This window comes from Pungitius pungitius, chromosome 17 (assembly GCF_949316345.1).
Source record: "Pungitius pungitius chromosome 17, fPunPun2.1, whole genome shotgun sequence".
NCBI lineage: Eukaryota > Metazoa > Chordata > Actinopteri > Perciformes > Gasterosteidae > Pungitius > Pungitius pungitius.
Window position 1 is genome coordinate 17,890,573 of NC_084916.1, and position 23,001 is coordinate 17,913,573.

The following is a 23,001-nucleotide window of genomic DNA, read 5'->3' on the forward strand; positions in this document are numbered from 1 at the left end:
AATCACAGCCGGGACGCCACCTGGGCCTCCGTCCCAGGTGGCGTCCCGGCTCTCACACCTGTAAACAAGGGAGCAGGTAAAGACCGACGCCATTGGCAGATGGGAGGGGCGGGGACGCTGCCCCCCGCGGACCAATTAAATAAAACAAAAGGGTGTTTAGAAGGACGAGTGAGCTCTGAACCCCCCCATGATGTTTGACTCCCTTCAGGTGCAGAGGGACACACACCCTCCTCGCTGTTACAGGTGAACAGCATTAAAACACAACAAGGGACTCAAGGCAACCTGAAGGTGAACGTTTCATCAAACCTTTGAACACATGAAGGGAAACGTGAAGCTGAATGAGAGGAACCATTTCAGGTGTTTAGAGAAGCTCAGAGAGGAGAGTAAAGATGAACGCTCCAACGTAATAAAGGAATTATGAACGTACCGAGACATTTTCAAACCTTTATTGAAAATAACAATTGAAACATGGAGATATTTGCAAAGGGGAGGCAGCGAAGGTCTCTGTGACTCACCTGCTGGTTCCCACATCAAACATGTGAAATATGTCACAGATACCTGTCGGATTGACTTTTTGCTCGACCAACAACAAATGATTTTATGTTTAACTCTTTAGTATTTATTTACATAAGAAATATACATGTAAATGTATATTTACACATATATATATATATATATATATGTAAATGCTTTGGTCCATAAAACCATAAAACAACACACGGTTACAGAGCTGCGTACCTGGACTCATTTGCACAGGTGAGCCTGCGTCTTCAAACCGATCGGAACCAAACAAGGTGGAAGTTAGGAAATATAAAGTTAGGAAATATAAAGTTAGGAAATATAAAGTTAGGAAATATAAAATTAGGAAATTTAAAAGTGAGTCAGCTGCTACAGCGTCTTCTGACAATAACGACTCTCAAAGATGCTGAACTCGTGATGCATTTGAGACTCGTTCCTTTTAATATTAAGTTAGTTTCTCATCAAACTGATTTTTTAAAGCAACGCGTTAATTCCAGTTTATTGATCTGCACTATTCGGAAAGCAAACTTTCTACAAGCTAAAAGCCGTCGAGCTTTGGAGGGTTTTCTCTTACTTTGGGAGAACTGGCCCTTTAAAAAGAAGACAAACTGTACAACTACATACAGATAAGTGACCTGTATACAGATGAAAAGAGACACGTCTCCATCTGTGTGTGTGTGTGTGTGTGTACACTGCTGTCCATCATGCATTGTGTGTGTGTGTGTGTGTGTACACTGCTGTCCATCATGCATTGTGTGTGTGTGTGTGTGTACACTGCTGTCCATCATGCATTGTGTGTGTGTGTGTGTACACTGCTGTCCATCATGCATTGTGTGTGTGTGTGTGTGTACACTGCTGTCCATCATGCATGCGTGTGTGTGTGTGTGTGTGTGTGCGGTTCAGTTCATCGTTGGAGGACTGAAGGCTGATGGTCTCATCTTCATCTCAGCGAACGGGACGGAGAACTCTGTCCCTCTCCAGGTGGTCCAGATCACACCCTGACAGACACACACACACACACACACACACACACACACACACACAAGCACTGGGATGTCAGACTGACAGGGAGCTCACTGATTGGACACTTAGATAAACAGCTGATCATTAATGTTTTGAGATAATATCGTTAAAAGCTTAAATACATAACTTTAGGAAGCAGAACCAAACAAGCTCAATCTGTGAACTAAACCTCTTTGACTTGTTGAACTGAACACACGCGCGGCGCGGAGTGATGATGTCACCTGCTGGTTGAGGTCGGTGCCGTAGGCGCCGTTGAGGTTGGCCTCGTGGCAGTTCTTGTACCACCAGCCTCCTCGGTACGACAGGGCGCAGCGCGTGATGAACGGCGCCAGGTCGCGGTCCTTAGTGGAGAAGATCCGCTGGCTGTGGTAGCTGAGGGAGTCACCTGGGGGGGGGGGGGGGGGGGGGTGACATTTTAAACACGGTTCCTGGTGTCCTTCAGGAGACGTCGCAAGAAACAAGTTTAATCTAAATGTGGAGCCCCGCCCCTTTTTAGAAATATGTAGAATTGTAAATTCCAGTTTTTTTACTTTTTCACGCAATTTTTTCACACAATAAGTCACCAAAATGGCCAAATAAATGTTTAAAGTAACTATTTAAACTATTTTGACGTGAAAAAAAATCCTTTTGAGTTCTTAAACATAACATTTTTAATTCATTGCTCAATTAAAACAGATAAAACCATTATCTGTCTCTCCCCGTTTTCTCCCTCCTATGGGGGGAGGGGGCGGGGCTTATGCCCTGCAGCACCTGAGCACGTTTCCTGCTCACCTGCAGTGCCGCTGTACCCGCTCACGATCAGCTTGTAGTTTCTCTTCACCAGCTCGAAGGTAGAGTACTCAGCGAAGGCCGCCCCGTCGTGGTCCCGCAGGTCCACGCGCAGGGACATCCTGGTCATGGAGGTCAGGTTGTAGATGTTCTCCAGGCCTGAGAAAGACCAAGTCGTCACTTTACGGTTTCTGGAATGAAAACTGGATTTTGTTGCTGCTCCTCTAATTTTCCTGCCATTGAAATGTCGATGACCTTTGATCGTAACATTTCGTTTGATGAAGCGACTCCTTGAGTATTCCCGATCTGGTCAAATAAAAAGGTCTGCTGAAAATGGGAATTCAAAATTCATGCTCATTTGTTGTGTCACACAAAGACGAGACAAGAGTGGTTGGAGTTTGGAGGAGGTTTCTGAGTGTCGCAGTGATTTTACTACTGACTCCGAGGTCGACCTCGCCGCTAACACGACCGCCTTTGATTCATTTGGGCCTTTTTCTCACCGAGCCAGAACTCTCCGCTCAGAACCCCGAATCCTTTGGTGTAGTCCTTCCAGCCCCTGAAGAAGTCCACAGAGCCGTCCTTCCTCCTCTGGAAGACCTGCCGACAGGAAGCACGCGGTGATAACTCATTCAAGTTATCAACTAAAAGAACAACAAAAGTAGCACTGAACTCCGTCGCCGTACCGTCCAGCCGCCGCCCTCCGTCTCCATGTCGCAGTAAACCTCCATTGGGGGCCCCAGTTTGCCCTGAGGGAAGACCTCGGCCTCGCCGGACATCCTGATGCCATTCAGCAGCTCCTGGGAGCAGTCCGTGGGGAAGGGGAACCTCAGGGTGCCTGAGGAAGACACGGGAGGAGACCCATTAGCGCCCTGCCAGTCAATCGCCGTGACAACGGCGCACAGCGCTGTGTTACCGGTGGTGAAGTCGGTGGAGATGGCGTCGGAGTACCGGCCTCCTCCCTCGGCCTGCAGCTGCACCGAGTACTTTGATCCGGGGTGAAGTCTGGTGAGGTTGTACTCCGTCAGCGAGGCGTCCACCATCACCTCCTGTGACCACAAAGACAGCTGACGTGTGACGGAGGATCCTGATGTGATGGTACTTTTACTTTATTAAAAAACATTCACATTCATCAGATGAGGCTTTTATCCACATGTACAGTGAGTGCATTCGACCCAGGGGAACAGAGTGAAGGGGGTACCAGGTGTAGAAGGTAGAGGTGCTATCTAGTCCAGGTGTAGAAGGTAGAGGTGCTATCTAGTCCAGGTGTAGAAGGTAGAGATGCTATCTAGTCCAGGTGTAGAAGGTAGAGGTGCTATCTAGTCCAGGTGTAGAAGGTAGAGGTGCTATCTAGTCCAGGTGTAGATGGCAAAGGTGCTATCTAGTCCAGGTGTAGAAGGTAGAGATGCTATCTAGTCCAGGTGTAGAAGGTAGAGATGCTATCTAGTCCAGGTGTAGAAGGTAGAGGTGCTATCTAGTCCAGGTGTAGATGGTAAAGGTGCTATCTAGTCCAGGTGTAGAAGGTAGAGATGCTATCTAGTCCAGGTGTAGAAGGTAGAGATGCTATCTAGTCCAGGTGTAGAAGGTAGAGATGCTATCTAGTCCAGGTGTAGAAGGTAGAGATGCTATCTAGTCCAGGTGTAGAAGGTAGAGATGCTATCTAGTCCAGGTGTAGAAGGTAGAGATGCTATCTAGTCCAGGTGTAGAAGGTAGAGATGCTATCTAGTCCAGGTGTAGAAGGTAAAGGTGCTATCTAGTCCAGGTGTAGAAGGTAGAGGTGCTATCTAGTCCAGGTGTAGAAGGTAGACCTACTATCTAGCCCAGGTGTAGAAGGTAGAGGTGCTATCTAGTCCAGGTGTAGAAGGTAAAGGTGCTACCTAGTCCAGTTCAGAGATCTTCCTCTTTCACATGTGACCTCAGCAGTCATAACTCGACACAACCCTCTTCTCACCTTCAGTGCCCGACCTTCGCTCTGATAGGTCAGCCTGTAGCCCTTAACCAGATTTAAGGGCGGTTTCCATGACAACACGGCGGTGCGTGGGGTCGTGTTGTCGGCCCTGAGGTCACGTGGGCTGTCTCCGCCTCTGGAGTCTGGACAGGAAGAGCGGAGGTGTTTCTAGTTATTTCCATGACTACAAGGTGTGTGTGTGTGTGTGTGTGTGTGTGTGTGTGTGTGTGTGTGTGTGTGTCTGTGTGCTGACCTCCTCTCGTGGTGAAGTGGGTGGAGGCCTCTGAGCTCTGTGTGGAGCCCACTTGGCTCCTGATGGTGAAGATGTACCTGGTGAATCTTTCCAAGTTGCTCAGCTGCTGCTTTGCTGCGTTTCCAGAGACGTTGATCCTCAGCTCAGAGTCTGAATCCACCAATCAGTGTTATTGATATTAATATTATTTAAATTCTTCATAGAGTAGGTACTTTTTATTAGTGTATTACAGATATCATTATTGTTATTACAATAATTACTGTAATTATTGTTTTAAAGAATATTTATATTTTTAATATTTTATTAACTGTTTTTGTTCTTAGTATTTTATTATTATCATTATGTATTTTCTTCTAATAATTATTATTGAGGTTTTTATTATTCATAAAAAAATGTAATTACTTGATATGTCATCTATTTTAAAAAAGTCGCAGTAATTTAGTGGAGATAAATATTGTTTTATGCTCACAATTGATTGATCACTTTTTTGATCAATAGAAAATATGATCAATGAAAATTGTATAAATGAGTTTATGCGGGTCGATGACGTCACTCACCCGTCCCAGCGCCATACACGATGACATACTTATCGACGCTGGCCAGCGCCGGTCGCCACAGCAACAAGGCCGTGGTGTCGGTGACGTTGAAGGCCCGGAGGTCGGTGGGCGGGTCGGGAACTAAAGACGTACAGAGAGTTACAATCATTAAGTTATAAACAAATCAATGGCGACACATTGGTGAAATTCACCAAGGACTCCAGACTTTTCAAAAGTTGTCTGCTTTCTTCTTCAGACTTGAAGATGAATTCAGATTGTTTTCAAAAATCAGCATCTGTATTTCATTCGGCTCCGTTAATTTAACAGTTAATTACAGTGAAAATTACAGTGAAATGTTACTGTGTTTTTCTTGGGTTAAGACCGTTGTGGTGAATAAGTGAACACAGATCAGGACTCACGCGTGGCGGCTCGGTCTCGGATCGGGTCGCTCTCGTCCAGCCCGAGCACGGAGATGACGCTGACCTCGTAGGAGGAACCCGGGGAGAGCTTGGTGAGGTGGAGGGCCGAGTGGTCCGGGTCCACCGACACCGACACCGGCTCACCTGACGTCACCAAGGAGAAGGAACGACGCCTTTCATCTCAAGGTCAAATGGGCAGGATGCTACAAAAATGAAGTAAAGTCTGGCCTCACCCTCCTCCGTCTGGGTGTAGGTGACCTTGAAACCACTGACGGGGGTCTTGGGTTTGGTCCACGACACCGTCAGAGAGTTCTCCATCACCTCACTGAAGACAATGTTGGTCGGGGGCTCGGGGCCTGGACGGCACGAAGGAAACCATGAGAGGGAGAGAAGGGGGGTGGACGGGGAGGGGGGGGGCAAGCAAAGTTTGTGATGAAGAGGAGTAGTGAAGAAGGTTTCATGAAAACCACAGTGTCCATCATTATCTCATCCATCCACACGTTGCCATTAGTGCTCCAGTGAGTATGTATGTATATATGTACAGTGCAGACATATATACAGTATACTAATATATATGTATATATATATATATATATACATATAATTACTGCATATGTACAGTATACTATACAGGAAGATGGACTCGGAGCAGCTCGCTCACACCTGGAAGGGAAAGTTTTGCAGACCAAAGATGAATGAAAACAGACACATTCAGACATTGATTCCACACAGAAGAGCTGAGGATTAGGAACCGTGTGTTGGGCGTATCATCCTGGAACGCTTTCATATCTTAACATTTTACACAATCTATACAACTGTGTTGTTGAAAAGAAGAAGAGGTTGAATGATCAAACTTTCCTCTGTTATTTCATCTATTTTTACTCTTCTTGTAAACTCGTGGGATCGATGGATAATTTTACATCAGGCTCAAAACGATGAGAGAAGTCTTGATGATTTCATGCAAATGGAGACACATACTGGAGAAAGGAAATTGCTTTGCGATACTTTAGTAGTAAAACTGAAACGTGACGCTTCATTCTGTCCTGTATCTGTCTTCGTCTTTGTGCGAATGATGGACGTAAGCAGCGGACGACGCGCACAGAGACCAGCCGTGGTCTTACCCTGGTTCGGGTGAGCGGTGGCGGGTTGTCAGTGAAGATGGCGGTTAGTTTACCCTGAATGCGAGAGAACCAGAGCAGCAATTAAGTGGGTCGTTAGGTTGAGCTCATTCGATGTCAAACCAGTTAAAGGAAAGTGGGGTCTCACTAAAGACTACAGGTCTCAGGTTAAAGTTCACGCAGCCTGAAGCTTGTCTTCATGTGCTTTTCATAAAAGACAATCTAACATAAACCAATCTACTTTAAAAAGTACTAATAGTAATACAACAAGTAATACAAGCCATAGGTTACTACAGGATCTGTAAGCAAGTATTATCAGGAAAGCATACTTCAATCATCAATAAAATTGACTATGTATAAGAAACTCAAAATATGTTAACGATAAATTTAAATAAGTAAAATCTTCATATTGGTGAAGCTGGAACAATAAAATATTTTTGCTAAACAATTATCCAACTGACATCTAAATATACAACTACAAGCCACAACAAGCTCGTGCCACAACAAGCGAGCTCGTGCAAAACATTGGCCCCCGGAGCACAACTGAGGTTTGACATCGAATGAGAGAGTCAGTGATGATTATATGTGATTGATTGATGATTATATGTATGACTGCTAATCCATGAATGTTCATTAAAAGCTGAGGACACAAACAGCGTGAACACAAAACATACTTAGATTTACATTTTGGACGTCAAGATCTACTGAAGACAAACAACAGGTCACGTTGTTGCTGAACCATGAGACGTACAGGGGGAGGAACTGTAAACCGTGAGCTTACAGTTTTCAAGAGCATCGCAGCATTGAAGCTCTTGAGCGGAACATGAAGGAAGCCTTTAGTGGGCGAGAAAACATTTCCAGTCACACTCAACATGACTGACTAGGTAATAAGTATTTTTGAGTTTAAATCAAGGTGCTGGTGCGAGTTTCCTGTGAAGGACGTCACAACATTGGCGGTAATGTTGTAGCATTGTGCAGTCAATGAGCCACTGTCACAATGGCTTGTACCTGTACTGATGACAAGCCTGTGCAGTCTGGACTGGAGGACGGGTCCCTTTCCAAGCAAGGTCACGGTGTACGAGGTCCGAGGAGGAAGATGCTCAAACCGGAAAGAGCGAGCGGAACCAGGAAGAACGTTTTTCAAAGTTTGGTCGGTTCCTGGTACAGGTTTAGCTTTTGTACTGGCAGAGTGTTCTTCACCTTTCCCAACGTCTCGGCTTGTCACCACAAAGTTCTTGTACTTCTTTTCAGGGGAGTCCCACGTCAGCGTAAATCCATCGGAGGTCCGGTTTGTTACTCCCACGTGGTCCAGAGGTTCCCTTGTGTCTCCGGAAGCATAACCGTCTGTTAAATCAACACCTTTTGTCTGCTCAGGTTTACTCTTGAACAAACCTTTTGTGGTATTGTCTGCTTTTGTTTTGTCTATCTGCGAGTGACGCTGTGCGGTTGCACCTCTTGTTAGCGGGTGGAGCCTTAGTCCACCTTGACTTGTAGCTCCAGTGATTTTGCCGGCATTGGCTTTGTCTTCATGGGTGTCAGAGCTTGAATCTGAGGTGTGAATTATTTCGCCTCCACTTGTCTTTTTGTTTGGGAAAATCTTCCTGATGGGCCCTTTATTTGGACGTTGAGGCTGTTTCAGGTTTGTACGGGTGTTGTTTTGGAAACGTCCAGCATACAGTTGACGAAGGTAACCTCGGTGAGTGGGGCGATGAGAGGAAGGCACCCCAATCCCTCTGATGGTCTGATTGAACTCAGTGAATGTACTTGTTGAGGGCATTCTTGTCCCTACTCTGTCTTCATTCTTGGCTACTATTGGCGCCTTACCTTCAGTTGGAAAGGATTCTTTCGAAACAGGAGAAGAAGAAGTGGCCAGCAATACAGCAGAAAATACCTGGTCTATCCTCGCATCTGATGCAGGATTTATACGTCGTGGAGCCGGAGGGGGCTGCCTCAAATTTCGACGAGTCAGATTTTGAGGAGCTCCAAGAATCGGATGACGCAGCAGGTATCGTCCCTTTGGAGGAAGGCGCTGAACTGGGATACGTTCTCCTTTTGTTGGTGCCATTGTCTGGTTTTGTTCAACTCTGGATGATGCCATTGTAGTTGCCCCATCTTTGTCTCCACTCATATCCCTTACTGGTGCCTCTACCGCAACTGAAGATTCCGATTCCGAGGCCGATGAAAACGGTGAAGATGGTAGTTGAATCGTGGAGGTATACCTTGTCTCTGTCTCTTTTTTTGGGTGAGGAACTCCCAAATTCAGATGGGTTTTGTTCTGATGCAATCCAAAGTTTGGGTGCAGACGACGTACATATCCATGTTTTGCAGGTGTTCGTTGGAAAAGAGTTCCTGAGGGTTGCAGTTTTCCGTCCTCAGGTGAGGTAACGTGAGTTGCACTTTTGCCTTCATCAACATCGGGTTCATTGCTTCCAATTGAACCTGATCTATCTGAGCTGGAAAGGGAGGATGATGGTGACGATGATGATGAATGCGATGGTGAGGAAGCTGCTGTTGATGAAGATGGACCAAGTGACGGTGAGGATAAAGAGGATGAAGACGATGATGACCGTGCTGATGACGATGAATGTGAGGCGGATGAGGACGGCGCCAACGGCCTCAATCCCCCTAAGATCTGCCTCGTTGCTGTTTCTGCATTGACTGAGAGATTTGATGGTCTGGACAAGTGAACAGAAAAAGTTGTGATGTTCAAATCGTCAAAAGTGTCGGTCAGGAGTTTTAGTAAAGGATCGGGTGAATAGTTGACGTCTGTCTCTGACGACGAGGGTTCCAAATCATCTGTTCCAAAGGAACCTTGATCTGAACCCGTTGTCTTTGCTACCAGTACGGTTCCATGTCCTTTACACCCGCTGCCTGTGCCCCGATCGGGTAATCTAAAGGGTATCACTTTAAGTTTGTTCAAACATTTCTTCTCTTGGCTTTGACCGGTCCCAGTGGGCTCCGAAGACACGCCGTCGTTTCCCTGCCCCCTCCGGCCAACATCTGTTTGCTCTTTGATGCTGGCATTAGTGGTCGGTTCCTCTGAGCTACTCTGCCTGTTGGTATCTGGACCGGCCTCAGGCGTTAACACGTTCACACCCGGGTCTCTCAAATTCAAAGCTATTGTTCTGTCTCCAATAGCGGGCACATCCGGTATAAGATTTAGGGTTCCTATCGGTGCCTTCTTCTTTTGCCCCACCGGGAGCTTTTTCAAAGGACCTGGGCCAAACTGTCTCCATCTGGACAAAACTCTGGTTGTGTTTAAATGGTCAGAGCCTGAGACGTTTGGCTTCCTGTACAATGAGATCCTTTCTGTGACTTTGGGTATGGTATCATTTATTCCCATCCTTTTGCCAAGCAGAGGTTTAGTTTCTGTGATCACTTGCGAGGTTGCAGAGTCTTCATTGTGGCCACTAAGACCTCCGGCTTTCACTTCCTCCCTCCTCCCCCGTTGGTCAAAGACCTGCACCTCGTCTGACGGGTTAAAGTCTCGGTGTCCGTGGCCGACATTTTGTCTGGGTGCTAACACCAGAGCTGCCGTGGTAACCTTCGGTAAGGTCTTCCCTAAAGATGTGAAAGGAGTGAGCATTTGGATTCAGTGTTAAAGTCGTCCTACGCTACTGCTGGTAATAATCCAGAGGAGCTCACATCTAATAAAGGGAGGAAAGCAGTTTTAATCTTCTTTATGATACCTTTAACGGAAATTGATTAAGAGTAAAAAACAAACAACTCAGGGCAGTTGGATCCAAGTCAAACCTGCAAGGAGGATATTTAAATATGATCAACATTAATCATGGACGGAGGAAACAGAGCCCTTTGAGGGATATTATAATTATTATTTGCTCATTATTTGCTCCCATTGTTAAAGTTTTCTCTGAGAAATGTTAGAGTATGTTTTTAAATTGTGTGTTTGTTAGAATAATAATTTGGTGTCTGGATGACAAAATGACATTGCACCAAACTTAAAACTTGAAGGACCAGTTATTCTATATTGTCCAACAAGACGTAAATCTTGAAAAACACAAATACATGTTTTCTATAATAACTGCTGATCATTGTAGTATTTTTTTCAAACAGACGAAAATAGTGCATTTGTCTGTGGAACAACTGTCTGAAAGGTTTTCTTAACACTTCAGCGTTTGAACTTTGACCTCTTCTGAGCTACCATGAGATCAATCCCTGACGTTAACGTTCCTGTTCACCTGGAGTAACCTGAATGGTCGCCGGTTTGCTCCGACTCGCTCCCTTCTCCGCCACCAGTTCGACGTCGTACAAACGCCCCGCCTCCAGCTGCCGGATGTGGGCGGAGTTTTGTCCAGCCGGGACCGTCACCTCCTGACTGCTGCCCGCTCCATCGTTGGGCGTGACGATCACGCGGTACCTGTCGATCTCACCCTGCGACTGCTCCCATTGGACCACGGCGGAGGTGGAGGTCGTCTTGACCACTCGGAGGTTGGTGGGACCAGAGGTGACTGGAGGTGAAGACGAAGAATTGTTTTTAAAAGCCTCCATCCTGCCAGCATGAGGCCGCGTGCGACGGCAGTGGGAAGTAGACACATTTAAATGACATCACAGATTTAGCTAAGCTCTTAACTCCAGAGATCACAGTTTAGAATTTACAAACCTCCAAAACGTCCAACAGCCTCCCTGCAGCCTCACAGGAAATGCTTAAGCTTAGGTGGATCATTTCGGGGGTTTAACAGACTTCCCGTCTCATGTTCTGAGGTTTGAACGCTCACTTTACGTGGATTACATGTTAGCAGTCTGACTAGTTTCCTCGAGCTTGTGTTAAAACTTGATTCTGCCTGCTGATGATTTCTAGTGAAGTCCACTCACGGGTCATGAAGGTCACAGAGCTCTCGGCTCCCCTCCGGCCGGCGATCTCCCCGGCAATGCTGGCGGTGTAATCCTGCCCGGCTGCCAGGCCCGTCTGGCTGTAGGTGGTCAGGCCGCCGTCCACCTGCACGCTGATCTGCTGGTCACCCTCCTTCTGTTTGGACCAGGGGAAGGAACAGGAAAAAGAATATGCATTAGACTCTGTGTTCAGTCATTGTCTTCATTTCAAGCAGGTCACCAAAAGTTTACTTTATTGTGAAAAGCCTGTAACATCCCATGAAGGAAGCTTCCTCCCCAGTTACTCAACTGGGAGACGGGCGACTGAAGTTTTTAATGAATGGACACTGAGGTGAATGGTTGCCAGGCCGGTTGCCATGGCGACTGCTCAGCGGCGGAGCCTCAGAGGCCGCTTACAACCGCTCTCACATTAATGAGGGTGACATCATTAAAAGTGAGACTCCGATGAACTCAAGAAGAATACGTATATAAAGATATATCTATATATGTACATATGTACATATATGTACATAGATACATGCATATGTATAAAAGTAAAAGTAAGTGTATAAAAGTTCCTCTTGGTTTATTGTTGAAATCTAGACTCTGTAACCGGATCTCTGAGCAAAAAGAGGCAGTTAAAGCTCGATCTGGGAAACTCAACATGAGGCAATGAAACTTTTAATAGAAGAACGATTGACTTGTTTGAGGAGTTTTACTGCGATGATTCACAGCCTGGCACAACCAGCCACATCACCGTTGCTGGGCAACGGCGAGGGTTGTTTCATCGCTTCCTGACACAACGTCTGGTCCTCTCGGACCTTTTTAAATCCAAGCGCCCAAGTGAAGGAGACGCACCTCGTTAACTGGACACCAGGCGTAGAACCCGCTGAGAGACTTTCCACTACTTCATATTCCATCATCACATATGTGAAAGCACGATGCTGTGAGCTCATGTCAACTGTCATGTCAATATTACCCATAAAGCAAAGGGACACCTTCACATATTAGTTTAGTCCAAGCCTCAGCATAAGTATTAATATAATAACATTAACTGGCTTTGGAAAATGGAGTGCTACATTTTGGTCTGTCTCCATGTTGGTTTTGAACCGTTGTCTGGAGCAGGAAAAGGAAACTGCATAAACTACACAAACATTAATAGTAATATTAATAATATTGATAATAAACTATATTTAGTGGAGAAACTACATTTCTGATCAAATAATAGTTTTTAAATCTAAACAATCTCTTGTTGCTCGGATGTTTCTATTTTCTAAGACATTGGAATCAATTAATTAATTATTAATATGTCCTTTTATAGGAAAAGTATTTTAAAGAAGTAAACTTTGGCTTCGGGAACGTTTAAAGTAGAAATCTCATGTACGTCATGAGTTAACAGTCACTTACAGAAGAGTCATCTGGAAAGAATAAATACTTAGACACGGGTCATCGAACCACTTGAACATCTCCTCCAGACAGATGTTGCCTGTCTTCCCCTCGGAGACGCATCGTCTTCGTCTCCCTGTTGACTCTCTGATCTCAGGTCAGCTGTTGTTGTTGTTGTGACTCTGTGTCGTTGTTTATCCGTTGGCCGGGTAAACATCTCTCTGTCTGTGTCCCAGCTGTGGGCCGGCGGGGACGTCCTCCTTCTGGCAGACGCCATGGTGATTGTGGTGTTTACGCGTTTCCGTGGTAACAAGCATCCCACATCTGCACCTTTTTTTCTCTCCTCTGCTCGGTTCTTTCATTCAGCCACTTCCTCTTCCTTCTCTTCCCTTCCCTCCTTCAGCTGATAGTCTCTTATTACTTCAGTAATAATTTAGATAATATATTGACTATATTTTGCTTCATGTGTGAATACAAGAATAAAAGGCTACGCTAAGCTAACCGCCTACTGACTTCAACCTTATTCAATCAGACACATTTGAGAGTTAAATTAATGTTTAAATCCAATTCTTGTGTTTTGTTTTGTTTTATTTTTTACTTTTCTTTTCTTTCTCCAGTTTATTTTCTCATGGACTCTGTAAACTAAACATTCTCTTTTTGTCCCGCCTTCTCTTCACTTCCTGTGTCATCACTTCCTGTGTCATTGCCTCCGGCCGGCCTCCATCCGCTCATCACCCTGCCGGTGTGGTCTAAAATCCTGTCGAGGTCATCACCGAGGCTAAGTACCTCCGTGACATCACCGGGGGGGGGGGGTTGCTGCTCTTGTTTTGGCGGTGAGCGTTTTTCACTGTGTGTGAAACATGTTTGAGAAGAAGCCAGAAGTCGTTCGGTGACGTGATTCCGCCGTGTGTTTGTGTGTGTGTTTGTGTGTGTGTGTGTGTTTGTGTGTGTGTGTGTGTGTGTGTTTGTGTTTGTGTGTGTGTGTGTGTGTTTGTGTGTGTGTGTGTGTGTGTGTTTGTGTGTGTGTGTGTGTGTGTGTTTGTGTGTGTGTGTGTGTGATTTGATCTGATTTAGGATGTGAGTCTCCTCTTTGTTCTCTCTCTCCTGCTCATGGATACCTGCCTAATTACTCATTTTCCACGTCTTTTATGCCTTCTGCTGCTGATTGATCGCAGATGTCTGAGGACACACGAAGCGAGGCCGAGGTTTACCGGCCCGAGGAACCCGAGGAGGAATAAACACTTGCTTACAAGAGCAGCTGCCGGGCCACCAAGCATCAACTTTCGATTCCCGAGACCAAAGATATGGTTTCCACCTGAATCTCCTTAAAAATACTGCAATTAAGATATTGTGAAGTTGTACGTCAGCTAAATATTGACTAAACATCACAGCACACAGCGTCCTCTGGGTCTGACATTTCACTGCGTCACTCAACCAACAAATGTTAAAAATCCTTCAGGTGAGAGTTTTTCGTGGTAATTTATCTTTTTTTATATTTTCCAAAAGCAGCCTGGCAACTGATCCAAAGAATTCACATTGGGACAGGAAGCAATCAAAGGCATTTGGAGCATTTTGATCAACGCCCCAACATGGCGACGACTGATCCAGCGCTAACAGCTACCAGCTAACAGCTAACAGCTACCAGCTAACAGAGCTAACAGAGCTAACAGAGCTTTCTTCTCCTGCTCGTCACAAGCTCCTTTGAAGTTAATCAGCCTCCTGATGCGACTCCTTTCCAGTGGGAGGCCAGAGGGAGAGCGGAGGGAGGCGGTTGACCCGATGCCGTTTGCGCTGCCAAACACCGTTGCCGGTTCAAGGGTCCGTCTGGTGGCCAATACGAACATCTGGACTTAGAAAGCGGCGGAGCAGGAAATTAAAGAAGAGAGATGAAGTGTTTGTGGGCGTCGCCCGATGACTTCATCCAGCGGAGAAGAGACATCTTCGGCCTTTTGTTTGGACAAAATGAACAAATCAGATCCGTTTCCCGTCAGAGAGGCGTCATTAAAAAGAGTCTCATTGGTGTGTGTTTGTTCACCCAGTGACGCACGGGACCGGGGGCCTGTATGAGCTCCACCCAAAAGGGTGGAGTACCAACAAGAAGAGACACAACAAGATGCTCCGCTCATCATCACCGCCGTGCTGCTGCCACAGTGTGAAGACACTTCAAACAGTCGCTCACCGGAGACACACACACACACACACACACACACACACACAAACACACACACACAAACACACACAGGCACACACACACACAGGCACACACACACACAGACACACACAGGCACACAGCTGAGACTGAACGCCTATAAGTTAGATGGTGTCCGACGTTAGCGGTTAGCGGTTAGCGGACATGATAACTGTCTTTACGAGAGAGAGACGCCCTTCAGATGAAGCCACGCCCACTTTACGGCGCATTTAAAGCGAATGAAGGCGAATTAACGACAACTAGTTGGGTTACTGGTGACTTTGTGTGTTTTGGGTTTTTTAAATGCTGCTTCAGTGCCCGTGGTACCTGGCTGCTGAAGGTGACGTGGTACGTCTCATACTGGAGGCCGGGTGGAGTCCAGAGCAGAAGGACGGAGGTTTCTGTGATGTCACTGGCGCTCAGATGAGGAACCCCCGACATCACTGGAGAGAGATTTATACTTCATTTTAATATTCATGTATTTAATTATACATTGTGTATTACATAGTATTATTTATGCATTCTACTTTATTAATGTCATTATTATTCATGTATTCATTAGACTATTCATGTATTCATTTGAGTATATAATATATAATATGTCATCAGTACCATTCACGTAATCAAATTATTATTTATAAGTTAGCGGTTATTAACATAACTATGAATACTGATTGGATAAAACTGCACTTGGCTGTGATTGGTTGTTCATGCAGCTAATTAGCATACGGGAGGTTCCGGTTGTGGTTTTGTGCGTCATGTGACGTCCTCTGGAACGAACGAACCACGAGGCAGATGTTTGAGTCCAAAACGGCTCCGATTTATCAGAAACATCAAAGCTTCATGAAGAGAATCATTTCATTTCCAACACATTGAAGATTTAGGAAAACTGCAGGAAATAATGTGCGAGCAACATTTCTTCCTTCAACTATTGTGCAATTAATTATTTTTTTTAGTAAGACACACTATTCATTTTTTATTGAAGTTCAGACGGTTCTGATATACTGATCTTATGCATGATGATAGATGATTTATTATTATTATCTTATTGCTGTTTTATTTTAGCTGCTGCTTTATAATTATTCATCTTATTTTTAATGTTTGTATTTGATATGTTTTTGTTATATCTTCATGTGACCTTTGATCAAACTCTGGCACAAGAATTTCCGGAAGGATAATAAAGTTATTATTTTATTATCATAGTGTTTTAAATAATTCAATATTATCAGCAGGAACTTTTATTAATGTTATTGCTGCTTCCCTTTTATTTTGTCTTATTGAGGAGCAGAGTGAGGTGATTTTAAATCATATTTAAATAAATTGAATAAAGTGTGAATCTAGTCATGTGACTTCACTGCAGTACAAATACCGCACTGTAAAAAAGTACCTGGACCCCGATGAAGTGAAAGTAGTCCCCGTGTTGTATGGAGGTATTGACCGACCCGTTGCTGGACAGGTCTCACTCACCGGTGTCACAGTTGGGTCCCGTCAGGCCGTCCTCACAGCGGCTGCAGTCCGGTCCGGTGAACCGCGTCCGGCAGACGCACCCCCCGTCCACGCAGCGCCCCCCGCCGCTGCAGGTCCCGGGGCAGCTGGACTGGCTGCAGTCGGCGCCGTGGAAGCCGGGGAAGCAGACGCACGTCCCCCCCGAGCAGCGGCCCTGGTCGCTGCACCCATTGGGACAATCGTCCTCGTCCCTTTGGATGAAGCAGCCGGGACCTGCAGCCGGGGGACAGGGGACAGGGGATAGGGGACGAGAGACAGGGGACAGGGGGACGGTTACTCCTCGAAATGTAGGATTATTACACTGGACATGAGTAGTTTCTGGTAACATCCACTCTGTAAATATTATTTTGTGTCACTTGGTTTTTATGAGACATGTTATTAAATGTGAAGCATCATTTTTTAAAAGCATGACATTGCGGTTCTTCTTTTCCATACAAAAAAACACAACTATTTGACAATATAATAGATTATTGTCAATAAATCAATAATAGGGACAATATAACTTTTATAACTTGATCTATGGAATGTTTTTCCACAATATTTCTTTCAGGTCTGTTTTCCCTCTGTAAACTGTCAAAACATCTGGAAACATCTGTCCTACAGTCCATGGTGATCAGCGTGAACGTGGATGGACGGACCTCCACCTCACAGACAGAAGCTTGGAGCTGATGCAGTTTAGTAGTGGAAGTTAATTAGAAACATGAGTCCTCAAAGGGGGGGAAGACTGACTGAGATCACATTGGGAGGAGGACACACACACACACACACACACACACACACAGCGTTAGCTCATGCTCGTAGCTCTGCCAGGTTCTAATGGGTCCATTATGACGACGTTCTGAGTGAGGAACTGAGAACAGAAATCGCATTTAACTGACAGCCCAGTGAAAAATAATGAATAAATATAATAAGTACAAGAGAGAAGTATTCAATACACCACAGACACAGACATCACCACAAAGATCTACACAACGACTCAGAGACACAACACCAGTGGAAAAGAGGCTACATGTTATCACATCATAGTTGTGTAGATTGTTTAGATGTTTCTCTGATGTAGATTTATTTTTCTGTTTAAAATCAACAAAAGTCTATTTTTAAAAATCTAAACACCTGATACTTATTTTCAACTGTTGGCCTTAAAAGCAGGAATAAAATCTTTGTTACTCTTTATTATTTTGAGATACTCGATTCAGTTTTTTCGAGACATGCTCACGATGCTAACATGCTCACAATGCTAACATGCTCACAATGCTAACATGCTCACAATGCTAACATGCTTACAGTGCTAACATGCTCACATTCTAACATGCTCACATTCTAACATGCTCACATTCTAACATGCTCACATTCTAACATGCTCACAGTGCTAACATGCTCACATTCTAACATGCTCACAATGCTAACATGCTCACAATGCTAACATGCTCACAATGCTAACATGCTCACGATGCTAACATGCTCACAATGCTAACATGCTCACGATGCTAACATGCTCACAATGCTAACATGCTCACATTTTAACATGCTCACAATGCTAACATGCTCACAATGCTAACATGCTCTCAATGCTAACATGCTCACAGTGCTTACAGGTGGGTAACTTGTTTACTATGTTAGCATGCTAGCAATGGCTATTTAGCAATAAAAACTCATAGTGTGTTAAATGTTGACCTGATGATGACGTGAATGTCAGGAATGAGCTGAAAGATGATGTCTTCATTTGTGTAATGAACGATGATTTTTAGCAATTAAAAAGTTCTGCAACGCGTCTTTTTTGTCCCTCTGCTGATTTGTTGTGTTTATTCAATACAATTTCATGGCAAGACATTTCACTCAAAAACACAAATATCATCCACATGGTCTTTGGTATTGGTTCCCTGGGGACGATGAATGTCTCATGCATAAACGTGAGTGATTCAGTCTGGGACAGCAATGTTTACACAACGCATGTCGCTGTAAACAACACAAAGAAACAACAACCCAGATGTATCACTTACCAGTCTAGACCAGTTTGATTCATGTTCCAAGAACCCCGGCTGGTGTGTGTGTTTGTTTTTGTTGCCACGGTGACCATGGTCAGATCTAGCTACGAGTTACTGAGTTTGTTTCCTTATGGTTGAAATGCACTTATTTAAAGTCACTTTGGATAAAAGCCTCAGCAAAATGACATGTGATCGAATATATTGTAATTTGATTTCTCATTTGGAGAAATGCAAGGGAGACTTTTTTTCTCATGAGTTGTGTCTTCATGACTTGACTGTGTGTTACAGTGAGCACACTCAGAAGGACCTGCTAAGTTGTCATGGGACCCCTGGGGGCCCCGACACCTCAGCTTGACTCTCACTGGTCCAGACACTGTTTCACTTTACAGATTTCAAGGAAGAGGGAATAGCAGAGGAGTCGCCCCCTGCTGGTCACTACACAGAATGCAGCTTTAAGACACCACCGACACAAACAAATACACAAACATTTACTCTTAAAAACAATAACCATATTGTTGTACCTTTGCTCTCCTTTGAGGTGCAGCAGCCTCCTTCAGCTCCTCCACATTTCTCCCTGAGGGTCGACACCTCCCTCTCCAGACGTTCTAGGCGCTCCCGCAGGGCGGCAAAGTCCGCCTCGCACCCGCACGACCCGGACCTGGACCCGGAGGATGGAACCAGTGTGATCCGATGGGTCAGGACCAGAGGGGAACCGGGGGTCAGGTTGACCTCTTTCCCTGAGAGAAGAACCAGGAGGGATTAGAACTTCAGGAGCAGCAGCATCCGAGGAGATGTCAAACTGAACAAAGGACTTCTACCTCCCGATGTGTCGGACCCGTCTTCCTGAGTCACGTAGCCTTGGGAGACGGACACCTGCAGCGAGGACAGGGTCAATGTCAAAGATTCATTATCAGGAACATAACCAGGTGATACATCAAGATGGATTTCTTTAGATGAAACTACCAGAAGTACCTTCCAATCAACAAGTCGTGGTCATCCACCCCCCCCCCCCCCCAAAAAAAGCAGATGCTAATTAGCACTAAAAAAATTCCGTGATCTCTCTCGGTCGATCGCGCATTGCGACGTGATTTTATGTGTAACTATGATGTAATACGATGATATCAAACATATCATCCTGCTCAAATAGGAATTTACTTTTGCTAATTTATATATATTATAAGCTAAAGCCTTTTTACTTTTACTGTCCTTACTGTATTTATTTAACTATAATATTAAGATATTTCTTTAACGTAATATGGAATGCTTTTTTTCCATTTTACTTCCATACTAAAGCAAGTATCCATGGTTCTCTAAACTAAGTATTTAAAAAAACATGTTTTACCCGTAATCCCAATGTCACAAGCAAGCATCTCTCACCTTGAAGGAGTCCTGGCTGGTGTCCCTCTGCGAACTTTGACCTCTGACCTGGAGCTGGTCGGAGGGCGTTGGGGACGGGAGGGCCGGAGCAGCCAGGCGGAGGAGGAGTAGGAGGAGGAGGCGGGTGGAGACGGGAAGCATCGCTGTGATCGGACCGGTAGAGAGCTGAGGAGCGGATTGTTTGCAGCAGGCAAGTGGAGGAGGTGACGCTGCAGGGGGAGGAGGTGACGCTGCAGGGGGAGGAGGTGACGCTGCAGGGGGAGCTGCAGGGGGAGGAGGTGACGCTGCAGGTGGAGGTGCAAGTGGAGGAGGTGACGCTGCAGGGGGAGCTGCAGGGGGAGGAGGTGACGCTGCAGGTGGAGGTGCAGGTGGAGGAGGTGACGTTGCAGGGGGAGGAGGTGACGCTGCAGGGGGAGGTGCAGGGGGAGGAGGTGACGTTGCAGGGGGAGGAGGTGACGCTGCAGGTGGAGGTGCGGGTGGAGGAGATCTCCGTCAAGCCGCTTAGATCCCACACAGGTGATGACGTCCTCTCCTTTGTAAAAACAGAATTTGGATTTTGTTGAAGGTCATCACCGTGGCAACAAGAAGTATAAGTTTTAAATTTATTTTTTACTTTTGGATCGTTTTATTCACATTTTGACTTTTGACCCTGATGTGGCGTAGGGGGCGGGGCCTCAACTAAGAGGAGCGTGACATCATGAGCTTAACAAAAAACCTTCTTCACTCGCGTTTCCTTCAGGAAGCGAAGGCATCAATCAACCCTTTCTTTACTTCATATTGAGGGTCAGATGTGAAGCGATTGACGTCAGTGACAAAGTTCTTTTTGCCACAGTTTGCTTAGCGAGCGGTTTTGGATCCTACTTTCCATGAATCGCAGATTAAGAGGAGACAGCTGCTGCCAGAAGGTCCCTGAACGCACCATAAAAGATTCCTTCTCCCTGCTGCTGGTTCTCATCTGTCCTGTTCTCACCAGCTTCAACAGCTTGGTCTGGTAAACTCACTTTTCTATCTCCACATCTCCAAATTCTATTAAATGTCACTCAACCTCACAAACTGAAAAACCAGTGTGAAGATTTACTATGTTTACTGAGGGAATAAATGAAGAGAAGTAGAGTCATTTCCTCATAGACGTCTATGGGAGCAGAGGAGTCGCCCCCTGCTGGTCACTACACAGAAGTAGAGTCATTTCCTCATAGACGTCTATGGGAGCAGAGGAGTCGCCCCCTGCTGGTCACTACACAGAAGTAGAGTCATTTCCTCATAGACGTCTATGGGAGCAGAGGAGTCGCCCCCTGCTGGTCACCACACAGAAGTAGAGTAATTTCCTCATAGACGTCTATGGGAGCAGAGGAGTCGCCCCCTGCTGGTCACTACACAGAAGTAGAGTCATTTCCTCATAGACGTCTATGGGAGCAGAGGAGTCGCCCCCTGCTGGTCACCACACAGAAGTAGAGTCATTTCCTCATAGACGTCTATGGGAGCAGAGGAGTCGCCCCCTGCTTGTCACTACACAGAAGTAGAGTCATTTCCTCATAGACGTCTATGGGAGCAGAGGAGTCGCCCCCTGCTGGTCACTACACAGAAGTAGAGTCATTTCCTCATAGACGTCTATGGGAGCAGAGGAGTCGCCCCCTGCTGGTCACTACACAGAAGTAGAGTCATTTCCTCATAGACGTCTATGAGAGCAGAGGAGTCGCCCCCTGCTGGTCACTACACAGAAGTAGAGTCATGTTCTCATAGACGTCTATGGGAGCAGAGGAGTCGCCCCCTGCTGGTCACTACACAGAATGCATTAGCTTCACTTGCCAGAACCTTTTGGGGTAAAATAGAGGGGGGGGGGGGGGGCGCTTTGTGAGGTTCTGATTGGCTGTTTGTGATGTAATGATAAAACGGCCCTTGTTAAAAGCAGCAAGACGACACTTTCACACAAACAGTGAGAAGGAAAATGAAGCTCATAAAGTGACAATTAAACAGAAATACAGATTTCACTTGATATTAATGATTTACTGGAAATGTAGTGAATTAATCTTTAAAAACACAAGTCATGTTGAAAGTGTTTTAGATTCTTTATTACATTTATTATGAATTATGAGATATTAAATCTAATTGATGCGGAATACTGATTTAAGCAAAAGGCTGCAACATAAACTGTTTCTGCACTATTTAAAGTGTTGCTCTGATGAAGAAGCAGAATCCACCTGACTCATGCTAGTGAAGTAAAAACACATCTGCATCAAAACATCTGGACAAACACTCATGTTGCTCATGTTTCTGATTGATATTGATCCGGCGGACATGAACTCACTTGCAGAGGATTACACACAAGATATTAAAATATTAAAAGATCATTGCATAACATTCACCTTTCATGACTTAGGTCACTAAATGTTTCCTTTAATGTTGTCTGTTCACTAGAACATATGAAACGTTATCTTCAGTTATCACTGTAGCTGCAATAACTGTAGATTTGTTAATGTTTTGGTCTTCGTGCACGTTGCATGATGCCAATGAACATATTTTAAATGGCAGGTCGGTTGTGAAGGAAAGAAGCAGAGAAGATGTGGAGAAGCGTCCTACCTGCTGGGAGCCTGCTGACCTTCTCCTGAGGAGCTCTGTCCGACTGACCAGCAGGAGGAGCAGAGCTGGGAGGTTCCCTCATTCCTGAAGAATTGTTCCTCCTCCTCCTCTCTCTCTGATGTCATTCTCCTTAAGGGCCCCAGTTGGGCGGAGGATGGAAAACATCTAGAGATTTGATTTGATAAACTCATGTTTACAAAGTAGATTCATTAGTAAATCCTTACTTAAGCTCTTTGTATTTAATCAAATAGAAGGAGTTGATTCATCCGAGCTGAGGCCTTCAAGTAGCTCGTTGGATCCAAAGAACATTCCAAGGTGATCAATAGCATTTCAAAACCAGGATTCACTTCATCATTGTTCATGTAATAATCCAAACATGGATTCATTCACATCAGTGAGCTCACGGAGAACCTCATCAAAAGCTTCAATACGTCTGCAGAATGAAGAGGAAATGTTCTGAAACAAATCAGGTTTATTGACCCTTAAGTTTACGCCTGTGACCTCTGACCTCTGGCACCAGAAGCCCTCCCTCCCGTCTCCCGTGGAACGCTTTGACCTTTGACCCGACCAC

General features: G+C 45.2%; 1 protein-coding gene across 4 annotated transcripts; it reads right to left on the bottom strand.

Moving 5' to 3' along the window:
• Positions 1-475: 475 nt before the first annotated feature.
• LOC119218919 (tenascin) lies at positions 476-22,509 on the bottom strand. Of its 4 annotated transcripts, XM_037473709.2 has the most exons (20): positions 22,431-22,509; positions 19,854-20,385; positions 19,295-19,349; positions 18,998-19,213; positions 16,453-16,704; positions 15,313-15,428; positions 11,415-11,568; positions 10,781-11,050; positions 7,590-10,142; positions 5,697-5,819; positions 5,464-5,607; positions 5,066-5,185; positions 4,509-4,658; positions 4,259-4,398; positions 3,224-3,356; positions 2,994-3,145; positions 2,811-2,907; positions 2,314-2,469; positions 1,764-1,927; positions 476-1,517 (listed from the first exon to the last, which is right to left on the bottom strand). In XM_037473709.2, the coding sequence occupies exons 2-20, from the start codon at positions 19,992-19,994 to the stop codon at positions 1,419-1,421; spliced, it is 5,235 nt and encodes a 1,744-aa protein (XP_037329606.2). In that variant the 5' UTR covers positions 19,995-20,385; positions 22,431-22,509; the 3' UTR covers positions 476-1,418. The 4 variants fall into 4 exon arrangements, with proteins under 4 accessions (XP_037329606.2, XP_037329608.2, XP_037329607.2 ...); XM_037473711.2 differs by lacking the exon at positions 7,590-10,142; XM_037473710.2 differs by lacking the exons at positions 10,781-11,050; positions 11,415-11,568; positions 15,313-15,428; ... (3 more) ...; positions 19,854-20,385; positions 22,431-22,509 and having other exon boundaries at positions 7,590-10,561.
• Between the last annotated feature and the right edge of the window lie 492 nt (positions 22,510-23,001).